The sequence below is a fragment of the Caloenas nicobarica genome, chromosome 2, assembly GCF_036013445.1.
Source record: "Caloenas nicobarica isolate bCalNic1 chromosome 2, bCalNic1.hap1, whole genome shotgun sequence".
Classification (NCBI taxonomy): domain Eukaryota; kingdom Metazoa; phylum Chordata; class Aves; order Columbiformes; family Columbidae; genus Caloenas; species Caloenas nicobarica.
In genome coordinates, this window is record NC_088246.1 from 156,743,086 (window position 1) to 156,768,262 (window position 25,177).

At 40.0% G+C, this 25,177-nt stretch overlaps 1 protein-coding gene across 1 annotated transcript in view; it reads left to right on the plus strand.

Moving 5' to 3' along the window:
- Positions 1–25,177, plus strand: part of TG (thyroglobulin) — a 159,400-nt gene that overhangs the window by 17,274 nt on the left and 116,949 nt on the right. Inside the window, exons 10-21 of the mRNA XM_065629003.1 lie at positions 140–727; positions 2,005–2,247; positions 2,580–2,717; positions 3,304–3,381; positions 3,834–3,946; positions 4,649–4,760; positions 6,258–6,458; positions 10,923–11,132; positions 13,694–13,848; positions 14,303–14,459; positions 18,601–18,825; positions 23,454–23,603. Coding sequence (XP_065485075.1) covers positions 140–727; positions 2,005–2,247; positions 2,580–2,717; positions 3,304–3,381; positions 3,834–3,946; positions 4,649–4,760; positions 6,258–6,458; positions 10,923–11,132; positions 13,694–13,848; positions 14,303–14,459; positions 18,601–18,825; positions 23,454–23,603 — 2,370 coding nt within the window. The remainder of the gene's footprint in view (positions 1–139; positions 728–2,004; positions 2,248–2,579; positions 2,718–3,303; positions 3,382–3,833; positions 3,947–4,648; positions 4,761–6,257; positions 6,459–10,922; positions 11,133–13,693; positions 13,849–14,302; positions 14,460–18,600; positions 18,826–23,453; positions 23,604–25,177) is intronic.

Below are 25,177 nucleotides of genomic sequence, written 5' to 3' on the forward strand. Positions count from 1 at the left end.
AGACCAGAAATGTTGTTGTTGGTTTTGGGACAAGTGACTAAGTTTTAGTAATGGTAATAATAGTACTAGGGGGGCAGGGGGTATTGTATATCTTCAGTGCGTTCATAAGATGTACTGTGTATGTTTTTCTTTTCCCCAGGCCCAAGTGCTTGCCAAGTAAGAGCTGGACAGGAGTTCCTAAAAGCTGTGAAAGTCCTGCTGTCAGATCCAGGTGCTCAGTCCCAGCTCTCCAGCATTTACGTCCCGCAGTGCGATGCTGTGGGCGGCTGGAGGCAGGTGCAGTGCAGTGGCCCTCCTGAGCAAGCCTTCGAATGGTACGAAAGGTGGATTGCAGAGAACAATGAAGGCAAAACCCTGCCCATTGCTGATCTATTGAACATCATAACTGGATATAAAGAGGCATCTTCCAAAGGCTTTTCAGCTTTTATTAAAGTTTTGTACGAGGCTGGGCACCAGAATGTCTTCCCAGCATTCACCACATATTCCTCCTTCACTGATCTCCCACCTGAAGTGCTGGAAGGAAACGTGACCTACGCATCTGAGAACATTTTACTGGATCCATATACATTCTGGCAGCTTCTGAATGAGCAACTGACCTATTACCCAGGACCGTACACTGATTTCAGTGCTCCATTAAGCCACTTTGAACTTCGTGATTGTTGGTGTGTTGACAGCAAAGGAGAAGAGCTGCAAGGAACAAAGACAGAAGTGAACCAGGTTCCAGCATGTAAGTAAGAGGCTTTCTGACACATAAGTAGCAGTGTTTCTGGTCTTTGCTTTTATACCACAAGAGGAAAGTCCTTTCAAGTGCTGGGAGGCAGGAGACAATGACTTGGTGCAAAAATCATCAATACTGTCATTGTCACTGACCACCAGAGCTGGGCTAACTCATTTTTTGTAAATAAGTGGTCTCTCAGCTTTAGGAATAAGGAGGACTAAAGTTCCATATCAAGTTTGTGTAGATATTATAATTTAGAATTTAGACATATAATACTTTTGCAGAAGATACTTATCCATATGACAAAGGACACTTTGAAGTTAGGAACAGTGTGAAGAGTTGTATGGAAAATTCATGATTATATTGGGATGTAACTGACTTTCAAGAATGCCTTAAAATGAGGCAAGAGGAAATTTTTTTACTGTTCCTTATGCAGTCAAGAGTAACAGGTATCCCCTAGAAATCCCCAGGAAAAGAGTGAGGCCAGCACTAAAGTTTGGTAAGTTCTGTCTAGACATCTCCAACAAACCTGTTGGTCCCTCTTTGGGTTTACTTCAGCCAATGACCGATATTATAGATGTAGTCACTAAAACCATTCTCATGACATCATAGTAATTTTCCAGCTGGAAGAAAGAGACAAGACTTCCAAATGAGCAAGGACTGCTGGAGATGCCAGTCCTGTGGGCAAATGTGGAATAAAGGGGACAAAGCAGATTAGCAGAGTTATTTTCATGGAGAAGTGGTTTTCATGGTCCAGTGTGTTGAACTGCCATATCTGAATCAGTAGGTGTGTGGAGAGGACAGTGTCAGCTGCCACTTGGGACCCAAGGGGTGTAACTTCTGTTTCCTTTCTCACTCTTTTTTCACACTTTTTTGTGGCATTGAAGGAGGGATAGCTCTGTAGAGACATATTAACTCCATTTGTAAAAGGAGGTAGCTTGAAATCATCAGGCCTTTGGCCTAAGACTTGGAGAATGTTTGGGTGATTCCTGGTGCTCTCGGACTCTCGTGGTTATACAGCTAGGCATTGATGAGTCTCGTTTGCTTGCTTTGTTAAGCAATTCAAAATGGAGCAAGTGCACCCTCAGACACACGGTGTGACCTGTGGGGTTGTCCTGTGCAGGGACAGGAGTTGGACTCGATGATCCTTGTGGGTCCCTCCCAACTCAGGACATTCTATGATTTTAAGGAAACAGAAGATGCTAATTAGAAGACCAGCTAGTTTTCACATACAAATCTTTATTGGATTTAGGTAAAAGGCATTCAAATACCTTCTGATTCTACAGGTCCTGGTATATGTGAAGGTGTTAAGCAGAAAGTCATGAAATTTTTGGAGGAGGCAGAGCAGCTCATTCTGGCATCAAATAGTTCCCACTTCCCTTTTGGAGAAAGCTACTTGATGGCAAAGGGAATACAGCTCACAGACAACGACCTCCTACGTTCTGCTCGGCCCTACGAGTTGGAGCTGGTGGTCTCTGAGGGGCTGTTGCTGGGCAATGACTACGCTCTCCAGCTGGCTGCATGGTCAGGTAGGTGAAAGAGGGGTGACACCTTAATGGCCAGGATATGTGCAAGAGTATTCTATGTCAAATTCAACTTCTCTGGAAAAGAAGTGCAACTCAGCAAATATCATTAATCAGTGTAATTAACCTACTAACCCAAGAGCTGATTTCAGTTGTCTTATACATATGAGACCATGAATATATGAGATCTGGACACCTACCAACCTCAGTATACTTGCAGCAGTTGTTATTTTCCCTTCTAAAATGCAGGGAACAATGAGGTGTTTACAAACACATGCATTCAAAATATCTCTTCTTAGATTGGACACTAATATGTTTCTTTTACTTATCTTTTGTAGTCTTGCATTTCTACTGGGGGAGTCACTTTACTTCAAAACGTTCTGCTGGGGAAGCAATGCGGCTGGGATTTCTTCCTTACATCCCACAGTGTGATGGCCTGGGAAACTGGGAGCCAGCTCAGTGCTATGAGAGCACAGGTGAGCTAACAAGATTTCTGCTAACAAGGTACTCTGAGCTATCTGAGGAAAGAAAAACTAAGCAGAATTCTCATAGAAAGATGGAAATCCTGTATTCTTGTAGCCAAATGGGAGAGAAGTGAAGTGATCTACAAGATGGCTGGAAAACTGACTGAATGAAGGACTCAAGTGACATCTTATTGGGGCTCAAAATCCACTCAATGTTCAATTGCTCACTGCTAGTAGTGTTCCTCGGGGGTCAGTTCAGGGGCTGGTCTTGCATAATACATAATGCTTTTGTTAATGATGAGGATGATGAGTTGGAGTGCACTCTCAACAAGTTTGTGGATGATACCAAAGTGCTGGGAGTAGATGATACGCTACAGGGTAGAGCTGCAATGGAAGAGTCCTACCAGAACTTCTCCATCTCTGTTCTCACCACTGCTCTGACATGTGGTCTGCTTATCTCTGGATAGCAGAGTTAACTGTGACTTAGATTTACTGCCCACTTTCTATAACGCTGCTGAGGATTAAATTCTTCTCAGTATGCGGCAAAGCACACTGCAGTACAATGTCTAAAATAAAGCTGCTTTTCTTCCCTGACCAGGTCATTGCTGGTGTGTGGATGAGAGAGGACGTTATGTCATGGATTCCTTGGTCTCACGCTCAGCGGAACTTCCCAACTGTCAGTTGGTTTTCCTTCCTAAATATTTGTCTTCACCTATTCTTACAAATTTTAATATTTATTTAAATTTCTAGTATGATATGCATGAAGCAAGGCTTGTTTCTAACCATTGCAAGAAATTAAAAAGGAATTTTGTGCTTGTTTTGCTAATTCATTTAATTTCACTATGTGTGATTTTGACTTTCACAATTTGAGAATGGACTCCCTAGTGTTGATGGCCCTTCTTGAGCATGGGGGTTGGACCAGATGTCCAACCAGATGTCTCCAGAGGTGCCTTCCAACCTAAACCATCCTGTGATTCTGTGGTTACCAAACACCAATCAAGAATACCCTGCTTAGGTGGTAGCAGAGCCAAATGGAGATGTGCGAAGGAGCTGGGGGTATACCCCTTTCTCTAGCTTAGGTTTTATTAGGTTTTATTTTAACATGCATGGATGTTTTCCCTCTTACAGGCCGGACATCATGTCAGCAATCTCGAACCAATGCCTTAATTTCCAGCTGGAGACAGAGTGGCTCAAAGCTGGATGCCTCTGCAGCTGATCTCTTCGTCCCCTACTGCCTTGAGGTGATTTAACATGACCAAGGGAGGAAGAAACAAAATCTCCCTGCTTTTGCTTACACCAAAGCAAAGCCCTGTACAGTTCCAGTCTATGCTCCTTAGGCATCCCCTGTGCATTCCTATTAACCTGAAAGAAAAAGATAAGACGAAACAAACAGGCAATGTTGCCTTGCATAAGGTAGAATTTACATAATTTTGAGATGAAAGCAGGGACTAGGCAGCTCTGTCCCTGCCTTTGCTTCCCTCCTACAGGGTGGCTCTGCCTGGTCCTTTTCAGGGCTATGTTTAAAAGGCACAACTTAAGTGACTGAATCTGGGGGACTCTTTCTTCTTGAGCTGTGGGAGAATGTCAGGATGAGAGGGAGGTGGATGAAGGTACCCAAAATAGAGTCCATGATGCTCTCAAAACATGTCAGTGAACAGGATAGAGCCCTGAGATGGTCAAGGAACAGACATTTTAAACCAAGATTATACCTGAACTTCATCTCAATGGGCTTTCACTTCTGCATACTGCTTCTCTCAGAGTCTGCTCTGTGTATTAAATTAGGTAAACGATATTTTAATATTTCTTGTTTCTTTTTAGCATGTTGTATTAATGAACAAATATAAACATAATCAAATATTTTATCCAAGCTTTGGGATATGGATTCTGTCATGTCTACATGAATACACATTGCTCTGCAATGACAAGTAATTGATTTTTCATAGACAGGAGAATACGCTATGCTACAGAGATCCGACAGAGATACTTGGTGCATAGATCCTGTGTCAGGAGAGGTGTTCCAGCGTGGCAGCAAAGATTCGGATGGCAATCCTGAGTGTGAGTGACATTTTATCCACAGCCTGTGATACCAGTGGCAATATCTCATGCTCTGTGGCACATATGCTTCACTTTTCAGAATGATACCTGTGAAAACATGGGGAGCTTACTGTTTAATTCCTCAGTGATATGGTAGATACAAGCACATCATTGTTGAAAGGGTATCTGAAAATAGTTGTACTTTACTTTCGTAACACCAGAAAGATATCAGCCTAGACAAACTGATGGACAGGCTTCTGTGCATTTTTTTGCCTTCCATTTCTTACCACTGTAGAAAATTTTCAGGGTTTATGGATGAGTTTTCTAAGCCAGTGAATCCTGAACTGTGGGCACTGGGCCACGTGCAGTCAGTGAGACCATTTTACATGGTCCTCACCTGCTCCGTGGAATGCAATTAGATCTATAATACCCTTTTATTGTCTTCAGATAAAGACAGAGTAACTGTTGAAGTATCGTAGGAGATGCTAGATTCAAAAAGTTGAAGAATCCTTGCTCGTAGGAACTGAGATGCCCTGCTGGAGCCTGTGCACGGGCTCTGCTCTTTTGAGCGGTACAGCCAGCCCAAGAGCCTCCAGTTCTGCTCCCCGTTTCTTCAGTTCCTTAGTGATTTTCTGCCCACCGTCTCCCATAGAAAATTTGGGAGAATACTCTGCTGGCTTCAGGCAAGCCTCCTGTCACAATATCAGTAACAGGAGATAATTACTCAGGAGAGGATAGTGATTAGATAGTACTTTCATCTGACTCAGCAAGTCTGCTTTCTTTTTCTTATGTATGGGCTAATGATAGAAGTCCATGAACAGGCCTGATGGGGGATAAGTACCTGCACATTCACTGAGGTAGTAATTGTGTAATTGTTTGTGACACAGGTTTACAAGCTTACTCTGACACAGGTGAACAGAATCAGTAAGAACTAACTTTGTCTCAGACTCAGATTGAACTTTTTGGATCTTCTTGTGTGGTTCCACACGCTCATGTCCCTGTTTTGTTTGTTTATGGGAGACCATAAATATTGCTGCTTCATGGTTGGGTTTTCTTTCCAGTTTTGAAGGTATAAAACTGGGACATTTTGACTATTTAAAAATGTAAATAAGCATATTATTGCATTTAAAATGATATTGCTCAAAAATTCTTATTTTTTTTAATTTAAAATATCAGCATCTAAATAATACACTATCAAACCCATGGGAAAAAAAGAGATATAAATGAAAAATAAATATCAGTATTTTTTCAACTATTTTATTCATGCAATCCCATATAACTTGCACTTTAATCTTTAGAAAAAAATGTGTTTTTTCTAGTGGAAGTAGAATTTCCCATTTCTATACTGCTTCAAATTATTTATGATTTCATGATCACTGCATTTATTCCTTCTAATAACACAGGCTGAAAACACTGCTATTAAAGTCTTCAGGACAATTCTGTACATTAGTATAGTTCATTTCTGCAGATGATCAGCTTGTTGTCTTCAGTTCTTGCAATGAATTTCTCTGTTTCAAGGTCCTAGTTTCTGTAATATGCTGAAGTCTAAAACCAGTTTACGGGAAGCTGGCAAAGGCTACATCCCACAATGTGAAGGGGACGGTGGGACGTTCTCACCCGTGCAGTGCAGCCAGGATCAAGAGAACTGCTGGTGTGTCTTTGACAACGGAGAAGAGGTGCCGGGGACACGAGTAAGCGGGGGAAGACCTGCGTGCACAAGTGAGTTCCTGCTTGAGTCATATTGCTTCTGAGCAAGTCCAGGTCTGGAACTTGACTTAGATCCTAATTTTTTCCAGTATTTAATTGTATTTAAGCTTTTTTTGTCCAGACTTTTACAGAGAGTTTTGCGCAAGTGCTATGATTATTTTTGTGTTACCACAGGTTTCAGACCTACCTGGGCTTTCTTCAAGTGATTTGTCAGGGTGAAAGGAGAAGGGAATGGATCTTTGACTTTTCCTTATTCATAAACTTGGTTAAATCAAAGTAGGTGAGCTATTTAACTTAGCTAAAAAGTCAATCTGGACAGCCTGCTGCAAATTTGAACCTGTTCCAGTCTGAGCTAGCTCTGGGTTTAAAAGCCATTCAACTGGCTGAAATAAAATTTGAAAAATGTATGTTTCTGCCATTCCTACTCTTGGCTTGTGACCAGAGTTGTGAAAAGGATGTGCCAAAACACTACCTATTCACAGAGTATTTCCTGCATGACCGGAGCTGTGAAGCACTGGAATTCACTTGTTTCCAGTGAGATGTCCAAATAGGAGAAATTTGGATAAATTTAATTTGCAAGGGCCTTTATACATCTCCCATAACTGAAGTGGAGCAAAGCAAATTAAACTTTCTACAAGGCTATTCTCCAAAGTGTAATGATTAGTGCAAACTAGAGATGTAAAAAAGAAAACCTTCAGCTAGTACCTACAGGACACTACTGTTTCCGTAGATCTTTCTCTTCTCTCTCTTTTTTTTTTTAAATGACAGCTGTTGGTAGACTTAGGAAAATGAGACCACATGATAAGAAGTTGCTTCTGTTTCCTTTTTGTGATTCTGCTGAATAAAAAGCAACACATGCTCACCAACCAAATACCTGATTGTGTCAGCCCAACTGGCTGTAAGACATAATAAATTAGATAGATCCTCAGCCAACTTGGAAACTACCATCAACATGATTTTCTTTGACCTCTCTTGTACCGATAGACAGCTATGTGGATGGGATTTCACAAGAAGCCACAAGGAGACCCCAGGGTTGTATCTGCCCCATGCAGTGTGGAGTTCTGTGGAGATGAGCTCTAAAGAGATTAGCTCCAGAGCTGGGGTGGTGTAGCCATATCAGCATAGGAGTCCAATACAAGTTTCTGGCTCTTCAGAGAAGCAGAGCTGATCAGTCTAACAAGTACAGAGCTGCTGCCATCCTGCTTTCAGGTTATAGAATCATAGAACAGTTTGGGTTGGAAGGGACCTTCAAAGGTCACCTAGTCCAACTCCCCTGCAATGAACAGGGACATTTTCACCCAGATCAGGTTGCTCAGAGCCCCGTCCAGCCTGGCCTGGGATGTCTGCAGGGATGGGGTATCCACCACTTCTCTGGTCGACCTGTGCCAGTGTTTCACCACCCTCATTGTAAAAAATTTCTTCCTCATGTCTAGCCTGAATCTCCCCTCCTTTGCTTTCAAACCATCACTCCTTGTCCTGTTGTAACGCGCCCTGCTAAAGAGTCTGGCTCTGTCTTTCTTATAGGCCCCTTTTAAGCACTGAAAGACTGCAATAAGGTCTCCCCAGAACCTTCTCTTCTCCAGGCTGAACAACCCCAACTGTCTCAGCCTCACAGCAGAGCTGTTCCAGCCCTCTGATCATCTTGGTGGCCTCCTCCAGGCCCTCTCCAACAGGTCCATGTCTTAGGCAAGACAGCACAGGAGTACTGAGGGCTAGTTACGGGCTAGTATCTCTGTGGTACATGGGGCTGAGTGATTTTATTTTGTTTGGACCGGCTGTAGGAACTCAGTGTGAGACTCAGTGGTTTGGATTGACTTTCCCATAGACTCTGAAGGTGAACAGGGAAAAGTGGAAACATTTCTAGTAGTCCAGAGAAAAGTCAGAACTAGTTGTAAATGTTAAGTCCTTGATATCTTCTCTCCATGAAATCTCATTTTCTACATTTCCCCCTAAATTCCAAGGGAATTTATGGAATATGTTCTAAAGAGGTGTTGGTGTACCCCAAACTATGCCCCTAATATGATTTTACATTTTGCATTCACATCTGATATTTCTTGGGATCATGTAATGCTGTACTTTTGCTAGAGGAAATAGTGACTGAATGATTAATGACCTTTCTTTTTTAAAAGATTGCGCTGAGAGAACTACTTTAGAAATATAGTGGAAACCTGGCTTTACTGAAAGCTTTTTGTTATTTTCTGCATAGAAATACCATTGAAATAATCTTTAATGATTTTCCTGGATTTTGAACTAACAATGGAATTTTTTATGCTAAACAACTTAGTTATTGTGTAAGAATAAAGAAGCAAAAGTTATTTTTCCCCTCAGTCTTTCCAGCCTAGTACTGGGTATGACTAATATTAATAATTGTTCAGGAAAAAGGGAAGGGAGTTCTATCTCACTATCTTGGAGATCTTGTCTATCAGCAAAAGAAGCTGTTGTGGTGGAAAAATACGATAAACTCCTCCAACATCAGAACAGATAGCCATAAACAGTGAGTAATAACTTCACAGTGCCCAGTGCATGGAATGAGGTTTTCATTAGCTTAATCATTTCCATCAGAGGTAGAATTCAGCTTTTTCTAGTTGACGTGCACCATAGAGATGATGCCAAGTATCCTAGCAGTCCTCAACACAGCTGCCATCATCATCCCCGCATTCCACAGCTCTGAGTGGAGAGAGAAAGTCTTCCAGAGAAGGTGATTTCCTTATAGAAATCGCTAGAAACACCAATGAAAGAAGTGTCAGTCTTCGACTGCATTCTGATTCACTTACAGGACCGAGAAAGTGGGGCAGAAATAGAAGAATGACAAAAAGGTGCAGGCTTGATAATGATAGCAAATTGGATGACATATATAGAGGGATAAATTTACTGACTGTGAACCGAAACCTGTGAACCACAGCAAGAAACCATCCATCTCTCACGTTTTGGGGGCTGAGTATTTCCCTGGTACGCACACCAGCTCTCATTGGAACTGATAGCCAAAGAGTGTAGCAGCATATAGCTGAGAATGAATTTAACTTGCTGACTATAGAAATGTGTTAGAGCAATAAAGAGAGCACACACTGTTTTTAATATACTTTATATAAAGAGAGATTAATTTACATATAATGGTGGACTCAATGATCTTAAAGGTCTTTCCAAATGAAAACGATTCTGTGTTTGTGTAGTAGTCTACATCGGTCAGGATAAGTGTTACTGTCTCTTTTACATTGATATCTTTTGGTCCTAAAATCTCAGGAAGTTTATTAAAAATTTGTTAAGCAAAGATGCCACGTTTCCACCTTCACTGAAAAAGAGACTGGATACAGTGTCAGTGAGTGAAGAGGAGGGATATAGTGGCCCCGTATACAGAGTTATTGCAGAAAAGATGCTGTAGAGGAGACTTGGAAAAAAATACATTTGGCAATTCAGAGAGACAAATATGAACGTCTTTTATTTTGGCATTGAAATTCTCAGGGTTGTGAAACAAGGATGTCCTGTGCACACTGGATCCCAGATTCATCCTGCAATGTTTTAAGCTTTTACTGAAGTGGCTGCTAAGTTAAGGAATTAATCTCCGTATCTCTATCAGAAGGGGAGAGAAAGGCTGCTCAGGATGAAGCACCAGCAATGTTTGCCTTTCTCCAGTGACTAGGAAGGTTGGGACTGATCTGAGCATTGGTATTTGGAAAATGATGTATATATACACCAGCCAAGTGCATTGTACTATATGAGAACATCTCTACCTTCATATTTATTTCTCAGTGAGGAAGTTGTTTTTCTTCCTATGTTTTGTAGCTCCAGAACTCATAAGTGTTTAATTATTACTAGGTTGAGATTTGGCTAATATCAAGTGAAGCAGTTGGTTTGTACTGATTAGTAAGAATTACTTATCATTGTAGTTTGTCTGCTATAACAGTCTGTTACAGAGGGCTAGCAGGGTTGAAATAACTGTACTGATGTAGAGTGAGTTGATGGGGTAAACTTTGTGCACCAACTCCAAAGCTGTATACTACTGTTAAGGACCTGCTGGGTCACCAGAAATATCCTGGTGCTGTTGAAGACACCGTAGTCATGAGCTCCTGATCTTAAAGTTTTCTAACGTGACCCTAAAGAGAATTGAGATCGTTTTTTTGGACCTGGTGATTTCCACTGGACATCTTTTGTAAAGGCTTGTTCTGCTGATGGTTGGAAACCTCCTTCTCATTTCCTGCTCAAATTTATTCATGAAAGTTCTAAACTTATCTGTTCTTATAAACCACGCACGTAGCTTTCTGGACCCATTGCATTACCCATCAAAGTCAATATGTGTCTTTTCACCAGCTTTAGTAAACTGAACCATGCTGACATTGAACCAGATCCAAGTTGAGATGAGCGGGAAATGCACAGGATGCTTTCCAGGTTTTCTCTGTTGGTACGAAGGTTATGTGGACTTTTTACTAGAAATGCTTCATAGTTTGCCACTAATATATCCCCTTTCTTATGTGCCCAAAGGTCCGCAGTGTGCTCTGCCATTCGGTGCCTCATCTGTTCTCAACGGAGCTGTATTTTGTGAAAACGTTTCTGGGCAAGCTTCAAGCGTTCAGCAGTGCTGGCTGGTGTGTCGCCAGGGCTTCTACAGCTCCTCTTCCAGCACGTCGTTTCGGTGTGATGTGCAGCAACGTCGATGGGTCTCAGCCGCCCCACTTTATCAGGCCTGCCAGAGTACGTCTGAACCGCTGCGGGATGGGAAGGGCACAGAGCAATGTAAATAGATGTACAAAAATGCACTTTCATCATGAAGCTACTGTGTGAATGATGATAATAGGACACAACAGTTATATGGGAGTTGCTAAATTAAGTGTAGGAGATTAGCCCTGTCTTCTGCCATCTTCATCTTTGCCTCTTGGCTGGTTGCTATGCCAGAAACAGTCCCGCTTTTCTGTAATAGTATAGCTATAAATAGTTATTCAATCTATATGCAGATTTTCTTTGCAAGTTAAAAGATGCTGGCACCATCAAGTGGTTCTGTTGGAACCACTTAGTCCTGGAAGAACAGATGAGTGCCAGATGTTTGAGTTTGGCAGAGCTTGACTGTTTATTTGCATAATCAAGTCACTGTTACTGCTGCATCTTTTTGCAGAAGTCTGTTCTTTAGGATTATTGTTGTCTTTGGCTGACTGGTGGTGTTTTTCAAACCATTTTTCTTTCAAGAAAAAAACAGCACTTTAAATTTTGGAAGAATCAGTTGTATAATTCAGAGGTCATGTAATTGGATATTAATGTTGGCCTTTTCAGTTATTTCAAATAGAGGTACATTCTGATAGCAATTTGTAGCAATGCTTAACTTTGCAAAATGCAAATTGGGTTAAGCCCATTCTGTTAACTGCTGGATTGACACATTCAAGTTGTACCCCAGGTCTTTTATTCCAAATGTAAATTATTTTAAACTTTAAATTTCAGACTGAGATTTTTGCCTGTCTGTAATCATGTTTGCTAGGGTTTTGTAGCATGTCATGAAGTAACTTCATGTTTACCTGATGGCAGTTGAGTAACTTTGTAAGGACAGAGGAGAGTGAGTCACAATCTGATACAAGCTGCTGTTTAATGCAAGCTCAGGACTTCCCACAGTAATATGTGTTTGAAATAGAGCATAGTTTTAAGGAGAGAGAAGAAATTCCCAATATATCTGAAGGTAATTGAATAAATTTCATGATAAAGAAGAATTTACCATGACAGTTAGTAATTTGTTCCAATGGATAATTACCCACGCTCTAAAAAAACCTTACTTCCAGATCCTTATGTGTACACTTAGAGATTGTGCTTAAGTCATCTCTTAACTACTCTCTGATAAACTAAACAGGTAGAGGACTTTGTGCCTTGCAGGAAGAAGCAGGTTTTTGTGTCCTCTGGTCCCTCCCACGGTTCTCCTTGGATGCTTCCCAGGCTTTCCCACCCCTGTTTTGGGTGTGAGGTACAGGGAATTGTGTTCCATCAGTGACACTTGTAGGTGGTGCAGCAAGGGTCTGTAGAGGAGGTCAATCGTAGAATTATAGATTCATAGAACAGTTTGGGTTGGAAGGGGCCTTCAAAGGTCATCTAGTCCAACCCCCCTGCCATAAGCAGGGACATCTTCACCCAGATCAGGTTGCTCAGAGCCCCGTCCAGCCTGGCCTGGGATGTCTCCAGGGATGGCACATCCACCACCTCTCTGGGCAACCTGGGCCAGTATTTTACCACCCTCATTGTAAAAAATTTCATCGTCATGTCTAGTCTGAATCTCCCCTCCTTTAGTTTAAAACTATCACCCCTTGTCCTATCACAACAGGCCCTGAGGGAGAGCTCTGCTGCTTCTCCAGGCTGGTGGGATAAGAGCCAGCTCTGTTTGGAGGTGGCATTCATCACCGCTGTGCTGAATCTGAGATAATAAACCTTCTGTGAAGCCTGGGATAGTGTAACTCCGGTGCAGAGAAGAAATTTGCACATTTTTTTCTGGCTAAAAACTGGCTTAAATAGATTTTAATTTTGTGACTGATGAGCTTGGATGGATATCTGATGGATTTCTCATAAATTTGTATTATTTGTGCCACTTTGGTTTGCTATCAGAAAGTTGGAAGGCCTTCGTAAATCTCCATGTCAACGTCATTATTATGCAATCAAATTTACAGAATCACAGAATGTTAGGGATTGGAAGGGACCTTGAAAGATCATCTAGTCCAATACCCATGTTTAAAACAGTTAATTTGACAAGCTATGTTTCTGAAGGTACATTTGAATATAGTATTAATTGCTTTAACCGTTCAATCCCTTTTTTAACAGAAGTTCTTTCATCACTGTGTCTAAGAGATGCAGAATTTGACAGGTCAATAATTCCTGTCTTCCTGTTTCTTTTCTAAGTATTGGCAAAACATCAGCTTTCATCTAGTTCTCTGGGAATTCTAATTCTCCTGGGAATTCTGTGAAGGCTTATAAAAAATCATCATTAATGATGCAGATTGTTCCTTATCCTTCTGTGAGTTAGTTTTCCAGTGTAAAATATCTTTTTATTATAACCATATCATCTTTTTTTTTTATCTAATGCACAACATATGTATTTATCAAGCATGTGTCTTGCTACTTATTATTTACTACAAACAACTCCATTGCTCTCACTTAGAAACGGGGAGATGTTATAGATGCAAGATCAAAATCCCAAATCAATGTTATATTTTCTAAAAGTAACTTTGAAACTCAGTTTCTACATTAAATAGTGAGGCTATTAAATGCCCTTTCTACTTAATTTTTAGAGCTCCAATTATTTCAGACAGTCCAAGCTCAAACACACTTTCAACTGCTGCTACCTCCTGAGAAGACTTGTAGTTCTGACTATTCTGGATTACTTCAGGCATTCCAGATATTCATTTTGGATGAGTTGAAGGCTCGTGGTTTATGTCACCTCCAGGTAATTTCAATTCCTTATTCTCTATTGTTGCTGGGGTTTTTTGTTTGGTGTGTTGTGGGTTTGTTTTTTTTTTTTTTTTTGCCTGTTCAAGAGAGATAGAAGAGCAGAAAATGCCATGAAATCTGTTAGGATTGGCAACACTCTCATATGGAAGGCTGGGAAAATAGGATCTTTAGTCTCACTGACCCCACATCAGCAGATCAGATTAATTGTAACCATAGAAGTTATATCACATCAGTCCAACATTTATTAAAAATATATTTTTATGGAAGAGAACCCTTTGATTTTTCTTAAAATGAGTAAAAGACCTCCTAAAATTACCTCTTACTACTAACTTTGTTTTTACAGACCCTTTGAAAATGTTTCCTTTGAGCATAGAATGGTGCAAATGAATAGAGGAACTAGAAAGTTCTCAGGTTGACTAATGGTGGTTTCATTTCATTTTGAATTTGAGGTAAATGCGTTTGGAAATACCGGCTCAGTTTCTGTCTGTGATGATTCCACTGTCTATGTCGAATGCCTGAGTGTGAATCGGCTGGGGGTGAATGTCACGTGGAGGACTCAGCTGGAAAACATCCCAGCAACTTCGCTCCCTGACTTACATGATATTGGTAAGTTTTGGTTTTGGTGGGTTTTGGGTTGGTTTTTTTTCTATGATATTTCTGTGAATTAAGCCTGCTTCGCTTTTGATTGTTTTGCTTCCCTGTGTCTGCTCTTAGGAAGCACTAACAAGGTACTGTAGATGTTCACTGTTCTAATGCTGGAGTTGTGTTTTTGAGCTTTTGGTGTTGATATATTTCTCTTTTCAGGCTGTGACTGCACAGTGGAAAGGAGCTATGATTGAAAGTTTCTTTCAGATAGGAGTGTCTCAGCTTCCCTAACTGAGATTGAAAATTACTTTATCGGACATGAGCTGAACAGCCCTAGATGTTCATTTCCTTTAGGGAGGTCCTCAGTGGTGGAAAAGATTGTGTTCCTTATTGGCTGGACTCAGAGAAACACAATTCACACACTGTGAAAAATACAGCTAAGTTCTTCCAAGATTTTTTTTTATTTTTTTTGCCCCCCCTCCCCCCGTTTTTTTTTTTTTTTTTTTAATTTGCTACACTTGACAGTAAAGAATGACCCTTACCTTGAAAGTCCTAGAGCAATTATGCAGGGACCATGGACTTGCAGATCTCTACTCTGCTCTCCGAGTGAATTAGGGATGATGTAAATGACTTCTTTCAAAACAGTCAGTGTTTCCCTTTAAAATAAAAGACATAAAAGACATACCCCAAAGTCAAATGCCTTCTGTGCCACCTTTTCTCCAGTTTTATTGCTTTGCAGTGGTTTTTCCAGCACCAAAAATAAATAACTCGGGCTGCAGTTGTCCTTCCCTCTGACTTTGGGACTGGGAGATGTGTGCCCTACAGCACTTTTTGCCTGATCAAAACCGAATCCAAAAGTGTTCAGGTCACAGACAACAGCTGCAGTTGTCGTGTGGTTCCTGGCTTTACAGTCTATTTATGTTTACGTCCATTCAGTTGCTCCAAATTATAAGCAAAACATAAATATTCAAGCAGTTTGCAGAAGGTGGATCAAAGTAGAAGTGTGTTTGATTTTATACTAAACTTTACTTTTAAAAGTGTTCCACTTTGAGGACATTACATTTTTTACACTCTCCACACTGTAGTTTCCCAGTAGTACTAAAATTGCTTTTCAGGGAATGACTGGATGGTTTCAGATGAGGCAAAGCAGAACCTGGTTTCTCTATCCTCTTGACACCATCAATTTCCATTGCCTTCTACAAACAGCTTCACATCTTTCTGATTGAGGTGCAAATTGGCTCTCTGATTTGAAAATCGACATCACTAAAATAGCTTTTTACTTCTCCTAGCTTCTTTACAGGTCAATGAGAAGTCTTGGTTTTCTTTTTCCTTCTGTGAAATAGCTGAGAAAAAAATTGCAAACCAGAAGTGCAGTGTGCACATGTTCCCAATGGAGAGCCTCAAAACTAAATCACTCGTGAATGCTTGATTGCTTTTCTTTTCTTGCAGATATTTTCATGTACTGAAAACTGAGGCTGTGCAAATCCCTTCTTGAAGGATCTTATGCCATTTGGCTTTGTAGCTTAGACATCAGCTCTAAAATATTGAGGAATACTTCCAGCAGTTTTTATCTTTTCTGTTCAACAGGCAAAAAATACTAGAGGTTATAAAAATGGGCTTTTGGTAGATGAGCACATACTAAACAGCCCCCATCAGTGAGAATGGAGCAAATCAATCCCTGAACCATGCAAACTGTATTTTAAGCTGTATCTTTGAGCTTTGTATTTTCTTAAAACAAAAGAACAACAACAAAATGGGTTTTTTTTCTCTTTTCTCTCACTTTCTCATTTGGCCAATATAAACTCTAGGTAATGGTATGATCCCTTTCCTATTGAAATTACTGTTTCATTCAACAAAAGCAAATCTTAAATCAGATTTCTTCCCATTACATAACACAAAACGTAGCAATTTGTAGGATATTTCTGTATATGAAAAGATGTATTGTCCCCTGAGAAGTCTAAGTCCCTAAACATATACCAGGCCTTGGAGAAATGTTTAGTAAAAACTTCCAGTAAATCAAATGATGCATGAGATGTGCAGTAGCCTGAACTGCCAAAATCATGCAGAAAAACAGGAGGAAAACGAGGGAAGCACTACTGTATCTGCCATGCTGTAGAGCATGCTGAAGGTCCCAGGAAGCTCATCTTGGACCAGAAACTTGGTCCCATGTCAGCAGGGAAGCGTGGCCCCAAGCTGGCCAGCCTCGCTGGAAGGGCTGGACCAAGGCAGCTTGTGTAAGATGTTACCAGTGAATCTGTGGCTGGTGCGTTTGTCGGGCACTGAATTGTTGTCTGTTGAGATGTTCCAGAACATACTTGTCTATTTGCAGTGCATGAACATGTATACTACAGTTAAACACTCATTTATATACTCTGAATGTAAAGGATACTATATATGCATGGATATTTAGTGTGGTCGTAGGAGGGTCACATTTAGTGATAATGTTAAGAATTTTCAACACGGGGAGACATTTTAGACTAAAGGAAACACAACAAACCTGAGTGAGTTCTTACTGATTTGACTGTTTGCTTCTTTTCCATATGTGAATTGCCTCCAGTTGTCATTTCAAGGTTGTTTTTAATTCTGATACATCTAGTTACTAGACAATTCAGAAGGATATTTGTGTGAATAAAAGGATAATCTGCTTATTCCTGCTTTCAATTATGAGACAATTTCTGGCAAAACATTTGCAAAATGATGTTGGTTATGTGGTGATCTCCAATTGCTTCCTCATGAGCTAAGTATCATTTTGGCCTGGAGTTGAACAAAACTAAGTGCTGTTTTGTTGATTATAGTATGTGTCAGTGCAGCAGAAGGATAAGCAGCTCAAAGCTGGAGGAAACAGAGCACTGAGAACATGAAGACACAGCTGTCAGCTTTAGTGCAAAGTCTGTTCACTGTGGCTCATAAGCGTAAAAATCTCATGTCCCTCTTCTCCAAAGGGAGAAGCAACATCTACACAACAGCAATCAGCTACAGAGCAACGTTCTGACAGAAAAGGGCACCTACACTTTCAGTATCGAAGGTCTAGGATGATCCTTCAGAAAAAGCATTGCAAGGCTTTTTTGCATGTTTACAAGCCTTGTACCTGGCTGTAAAATTCTTTCCTCACACAACTGAGAACCCAGCCCAGGGCTCCAGTGCAAAGTTGGGAAACTCACCACATGAGAAGGCAGTGGTACCCTCAGGTATATACCTTGGACACATCAGTCACAAAATAAATAATCTTTATATAGCGTGTGAGCTGTAACATTCTTCATGCTTTCCTTATGTATATAACATCCTCCCCGTGGAAATTCAACATCCAGTGTTGTTGGTGTACTTGCAAAACTCAAAGTTATAGAGTGCAGGACTTCCCATTTGCTGGGTTACTGGGTTGCCCATCACCTGTACCTACAGGAGGTCCTTGTCTTGCAAATTTAAAGTAGTAAACCACACCAACATTTCATTCAGTGCCATAAAGCCTGCAGGGCTGAACAGAATGTGATAGCAAACAAAATCTGTTGAGAACACTGTTCTTGTAGTACTTTTGGTCCAGCCGGCCTGGGGAATACACTCTTGATCTAGCACTGAAAATTGTCCTTGCACAAATCGTCAAGAGGGAAGCTATCTGGGCAACTAAGAATATAGAGAATAGGAAAGATATTCACTGTTTTCCACCTTTAGGCACCAGCTTCAGCAATTGTAAAGAGCATGACTGTTGCATAGGTGGGTACATTGAGTATCAGTAGTGTGATGGAAGGTGATTATTATATTGCTACAGATGCTGACCATCAAAAACAAATCAACAAAATGCTGGAAAATATGCCAATGACACCCGTTGAAAAAATAGGAATAAATTAAATCTGAACGTCAGATAATCCTGGTTTTCATCTGCTGGATTTCTGTAATTCAGAATTCAAATTTTGTTCTCTGATGCTTTAGTTTTTGAACATGCTTCTTTTTTTTCCTCGTTTCTTTAGCACCCTCTACGTATACTGAGATTAGAACTTTAATCTGACAGACACTGTCCAGATTTATTATTTTCTGCTGTTTGCTAACATGGTTGTGTTTCTGTATCTGCCCATGTTTTTAACGTAAAGTTCATCAGTCTCTGTGTGGTTATCAATTCCCATATTCAGAGTATCTTTCATTCTGTTTTGTTGTGTTTTTTCCCCTTTAGAAAATGCAATTGTTGGAGAAAACCTTATTGGAGCATTTATGAAAGAGATTGAGGATGGTCATTTTCTGCTGCATTTGGACTCCAAGCAATTCCTAGCAGATTCTGTCATTGATTTCCCCCGGGATGAAGAGTTTGATCTGTCTCCGACTGTGCAGCTAGGATGTAGAAACGGGTTTCGAAGAACTTCATCTCCTGGGAAAGTAGCCCCAAATTCTCAAGGATGTGGTATGTCTCAGTTTAGCTTTCCCTTCCTAGGAATCAGTGTGAAGTTGAAGTTTGAAAATCATCAGTGAACTTGTGTTTATGGTTAATATGTGAAAGATGTGAAACACCAATGTGAATGACAAATCTGAGGAGAGATGAGAATTAGTGCTTTGATTTGGAAATAGGCATCATGCCGCTGACACAGTAGGTTTTACAAACATTTTTGGAGATTTTTTTAGATCTGTCTGGTATTAGAAGGTCTTTCTGTAGTGTATATGATCCTTAATAAGATTTCACAAAGGTAATGTAGCTAGTGCTTCAGATGATGATACATTATTCTGAATAGAAACCTAGATGCAGAAATGACAGAAGTCCTGAGACTGTAAATTCCTGGGCCAAGTCCAGCCAGCTCATATGGAAGCTTCCTTGGTGATGGCCAACACTCAGACCTGATTGCACTTCTGCCAAACTCGCCTTTTGACGGACCCCTGTGGCTGTGCCTGCCACTCCTGGGTACCAGCTCATGCTGCCAAAGAGTCTTTGCCTGAACAGCCCCTCTTGTGTTTTTGGCAACATCAGCCCCCCTACAGTGCAACCCTCGTCGTTCTTGTTGGCCTAGTTTGCCTCAGTGAGTCTGTGTCTTACTTAAGTCAGTTTGGGATGTATTCACTATATCAAGCTTTTTTTTTGGAGAACAGAGAAGGGATGTACCACTTCTAGGTATAATCATAGAATAGTTTGGGTTGGAAGGGACCTTCAAAGGGCATCTAGTCCAACCCCCTGCAATGAGCAGGGTCATCTTCACCCAGATCAGGTTGCTCAGAGCCCCGTCCAGCCTGGCCTGGGATGTCTCCGGGGATGGGGCATCCACCACCTCTCTGGACAACCTGGGCCAGTACTTTTCCACTCTCATTGTAAAAAAATTCTCTAAGATCAACAGTAACAGCTATTGGATAAGTTTTCCAATATGGGGAATATTTTCAGATGGGAAAACTTCAACACTACGCAGCTTAAGTTAGAGATTCTGAGAGCAAACCAAACTACATGAAAACATCTAGCTCCCTACTTGGTATGGTCATTCTCTTTATGTTGGGAGAGCTTCCTTATGCCTGGGCAAGGGCTTTAAGGTAATCAAGTGATGAATCAGTTCTGAACTGCTGCAGTTTCCAGCTTGGACCTTTAAGGGTAAATTGACTGCAATTTCAGTTCATCTCCACAGTCCAAAACACTTCAGATTTTGCTTATTTATATGCATCATGCAGAAAAAAAGATTAATTCCTACTGAGAATCTGGAGTCTGTAGCACTTGCAGTTACTTAACAAGATGTACTGTTGTACTGATTAAGGGTATTATTTATTAAGTAGAGTCCATCACTGAGAGCAGAAGAACTTTCAGAGAATTGGATCTTTCTGCCAAATATTTCCTGACAGGGATAAAGGCCTCTAGGAAGCAGTGAATTAATTCACCTTTTAAGTTAGTTCATACATATTTAAACCAGCTAGCTGTAGAAAAAGTCACTCAGTAAAACAGACATACCATGGAGATGTGGGAAGGAGAGAGTTTCTGCTCCAGCTTTTGGCAGAGATTTTGTATTCTAAGATGTCAGAGTATACAGGCTGCTGGACACTGGTTTGTGTAGTACGACTGTGTATTCTATTCTAAAAAGGGGATTTAGAAATTCTGCTTTTGGTTCCTCCAAGATATATACATATGTTTACTTTTATTTTGAATTATTGATATATTCTGGTCATTTATCCTGTCTGGGTCTGTTTCTTTACTAATAATAGGGACTAGTAGCAAGAAGTATCACCTGTGATTACAGAAATAAAAGTTGTGTGAGAGTGACAAGGATTATTTTTTTATTCTCTTCCCCTTCCTGTTCCACTTTGTTGTTGAAATACGAATTGTCATTTCAGATCCTGATCTTATATATTTGCTTGTTTTTCACTGTGCATGACATTTCCCCTTGCTTCAGGAAGCATGGACAGGTCTTAGTAGCGGCAGCTTTCTGGTGTTCTCAATAAACTTAATATTTTCATTTAGGAACAAGCAGCTTGCATGAACCTGCCTCTTCATGTCATATATTTTCCTTACAGTAATCTGTTTCTTCTATTTTAGCTTTGTTTCCTGTTTTCATGCCTGTAAAATGGGTAACATTGTGTTAATTTTTCTTATGCGACGATTTTTCTTTGTCTGACTCCTACACAGAGTTACTTTACCCCACAAGTATTTATGAATATAATTCCTTAAGAGTCTGAGGTAACAGTTTTATTTTCGCTAAAGTTTAAAAGGACAAAAGACACTTTATTTGCTAAGGTGTGAGTCACAAGACAGCTAGAAACTGTCCAGGAGGCAACTTCATGAACTCAACCCCTCTCCTCCAGTTTATTTCAAGAGAAAACCTGAGGCCTGTTTATGAATTATCTTTGATTTATTTTATGTTTTTATGCTGGTTCCTTTTATGATTTAAAATTCTTGGCAATTCTATTAGAGTTGCTTTGAGCAGAGCATAACTGAAATGTAAAATAAAATGCAAGATTTATAGCTGAACTGGCAGCTCAAGTCTTCATTTCTAATAATCTAGATCAAAAATCTGATATCCCAAAGTTTTCCAGTATCCCTGGAAGGAAGAAAGAGCAGTGCAAGCATTGGGTCATGATCAGTTGTGACAGTTTTTAAGCATCTTAGCATAGAGAGATCTGGTCTTAGGTAAAAGGAGGATACTGTGAGGAGTGGTGTCCCTGTGCTCCAGTGACTTGTTCTTTAGTCTTGAATTCGCTGCTCAGCGTGCTGTTTCCCTGGTACACAGAAGTCCGAGTCTAGTTAGAAATGAGACCAGGTTACAAATTTCATGTGCAGGAGCAAGGGATTAAATTTGGGGATTAATTTTATTTTCACATTTTATTTTGTTTTTTGCCTGTTTTAGGGATACAAAGTTTGGGCCTAGTGCTAACATTTAGCTCTGAGATTTTGACTCAAAGCTGTTCTCTAGTTTCTTATGTTGTTAAAATGCGTGAATGTTAAAGCTTGAAAGTACAATATGATGGTTTGTCTGACTTCTAGAATCAAACGTCTCTGCACCACCATTGTTTTCTGTTCTTTGTCCCCTTTTTTTGATCTAATGTGTGAAAAAAAGTGATTTTATTTGCTTAAAATGTGATAGAAGACACAGGTGTTACTTTCACATCGTGACTAAAACTACAAAAAGAGGAGAATGCTTTGAGAAGCTTAATTTGCTCTTTTTTAAACTTTAATTGCTTTATTATTCTCCCTTTGCATTTTGTCTTCAATTTAGGCATGGATTACTCATTTCATTTCAACTTCTACTGTTGTTCATTTGTAATGAGCATGATCCTTTTTGCATGTGTTGGAAAATGTCTTTAAAATCTATCAGGCACTCTTGTGTATTAAATAATGTACTTGAGAAAGGAGAATTCTGTCTGATCCAGGAATTTTTGGTTCTGTAATTGATTTTAGATATGTGTTATACCGAGAGTAAATGCCTTGATATGTACTTAGCAGGAAAATTTCAGCTTCACAGTTGTCTCATCCTAGACCTTCCCAATGGACCATTTACAGCAGATGAAGGAAGATATGGTCATGTTTATTCTAGTTGTTATTTTAGTCTGTTATAATTTAGGTGTTCCTATAAGTTATATTCCTTTACTTTCCCGTGTGTTGGCCAGAACAGTAATTCATCATATGTAGTGGGGATGGCCAATTTTCCATTACTGTTTCTCTCTCATACAAGCTTAAACTGCTGTCAAGACATAGGGAAAGAACAGAAATGAAGTTTTACACCTTGTCAAAGTCCCAAAATATACATTTGATAGTGTTTTGAAGGAAATCTACATCTGGAAAGCAGCTGTGAAATAACAAGTAAAGATATTGTCCTGGAAATGTGTCTGCGACTCTTCTGCTTTAATGCTCATTCGAATGATCTAGAGGGAAAGACAATATTTCATGACCTCCCAGAACACAGAGAGTTTTGTTTGTAATATAGAACACATCAACTGTAAATATTACTCCAGATTGTTCTGAAAATGATATATATATAGACTATATTTTTGTTTTGTTTTTGTGTTGTCATGTGCACAACTAGTGACTTTTAATCCAGCCATTACTGTTTAATATGGAAGCGCTTACCAAAAATTTCTTTACCAGGAGTTCTGAATGAAAGTCTTACCATGTGGTGGGTTTCTGTATGATGTTTTTGGAATTTCTGCTCCTAGAAACCTTTCTGTTTCTGTCTGTAGTGTTTGAAGTTACTCTGTTTCTACCTCATGTACCTTTTCTTTCAGAACCTATCCACAAAATGCATTATCTTATTACAAATGGATTTGACATATGGAAATCAGACCTGGACTTGGTATTTCCAAAGAGCTTGATATTCACTAATTCAAGAATATTTTTAGGGTGATCGGAGAAAAAAAAAAATTCACTGTCTATATTCCAGTCATTGGTGTATTTAATGAACATTTAAGGAGTGTTCACCTGTGTTATTCCACTTAGAAATACATATATTAAGAGCTTGAAGCCTATGGCATGTCTACCAGCATGAAATATATATATAGACCCACATATATGTATGCAAATGCCTGAACTGCTTGGATTCCAAAAGGGTAATAAGGTAGTTGTTCTCTTTGCAGTTGTTTGTCCTCCGGGCAGTCATTTCCAGAATGATGAATGCGTTCCCTGCCCTATTGGCTACTATCAGCATCAGACAGGACGTTCCTCCTGTATCAAGTGTCCTGTGGGCAAAACTACCAACTCCTATGGAGCATTCAGTGCTGAACACTGTAAGTTGAACTCATTTTTTCCCTTATGCTTTGTATTCTGTCTTCAAATAACTAATGGATTTTTTTTTTTTCATCTGTAAATTTAAAAAAATAAAAAGATTCTCCCTCTGGGGTTTTTTGGATGGCTATGATCTCTTCTGCATACATTCAAAGACTTTTTACAAAGGCAGAACAAACTGTCTGGTATTTTGACCAAAAACGCGTGAGAACTGAGTGGTCAGTCTCATCCAGGATGTTGTGGTTCCTTAAGACGTGTTCATTGTACTCAGAAATTTTATCTGGACATTCAGTATCAGTGAGAAACATCTTACATGGTTCATTTATTGACTCTTTCATGAACTCTGGAGTAATCTTGTCTTTGTGCAGCATTTTCCACTGCAAATACTTCTCACAAAGCAGGTATCAATATGTTCACTAAAGTTGGTGTAGTCAGTTTAAATGGCTTATTCTTGCACAGAGTTCCATAAAGAAAAACACTTATTAAGTCCAAATTCTTTTTTTTTCCTGTAACATTAGCTCATGGATAAAAAAGTTAAAATGAGTAGTGAAAATGAGTTTTGTGGGAGTGTTGGTGAGTATAGGGACTGCTTTGTTCTGTTTCAACCTAAATCTTTCTTCCCTTCCCTTCCCTTCCCTTCCCTTCCCTTCCCTTCCCTTCCCTTCCCTTCCCTTCCCTTCCCTTCCCTTCCCTTCCCTTCCCTTCCCTTCCCTTCCCTTCCCTTCCCTTCCCTTCCCTTCCCTTCCCTTCCCTTCCCTTCCTCCTTTCTCAGTGCACTGAATTTAAACAATGCTGATGTTGGCACATTTTGGTATGTCAGACTGGAGTCTGCTGGTTACTTTATATAATACATAGATAAACCTGACTTGCTTCAGTAGCATCTCAGGAGGAGGACATCAAGGTGGTTAACCTGCCAGGCTCAGTCCACCTGCTATTGCTGCCTTCGATGTTAGTCAAATTTCCAGATTTCTGTCTTTGTGGAGCCCAGAGACCTGATTTCTAAATATTTCTAAATCATTAAAACTGTAAGGTAGTTGGGAAAATGTTTGTAATTAAAATCAAAGTTCTTCATTGTTTAATAACGCAGTGTGAGGGCCTTTTCTTTTTCACTGAAAAGGAGAATAAAACAAAGGTAGGGGGTGTAACAAATGCATATGATGGCTCTTGTGCTGTGATTCATAACATTTTATGGATCCATTGCAGCAGGCACTGAACAAACCTGTCCTTCTCTATACTTTTTTGCTTTACAGTACTTAGTATAAATGAGTTCTGATCCATGGCAGAGAATCCTAAAAATGCTTGGAACATGAATTGCAGCAAAAACAAAGCAGTAAGAATACCATGTTTCAGAGCATGAAACACTGTGCAAATTACAGATTAATTTTCATTTAAGTCTCTGCTGCACTTGGAGCACTTTTGCCCTACAGTATTGAAACATTGTCCTGCTGCATTGACTGGACCAGAGGTGATGGGCACAAACCAAAACACAGGAGGTTTCCTTTGAACATCAGGAAACACTTTTTTATTATGATGCTGACTGAACACTGGCACAGATTGGCCAGGGATGTTGTGAGGT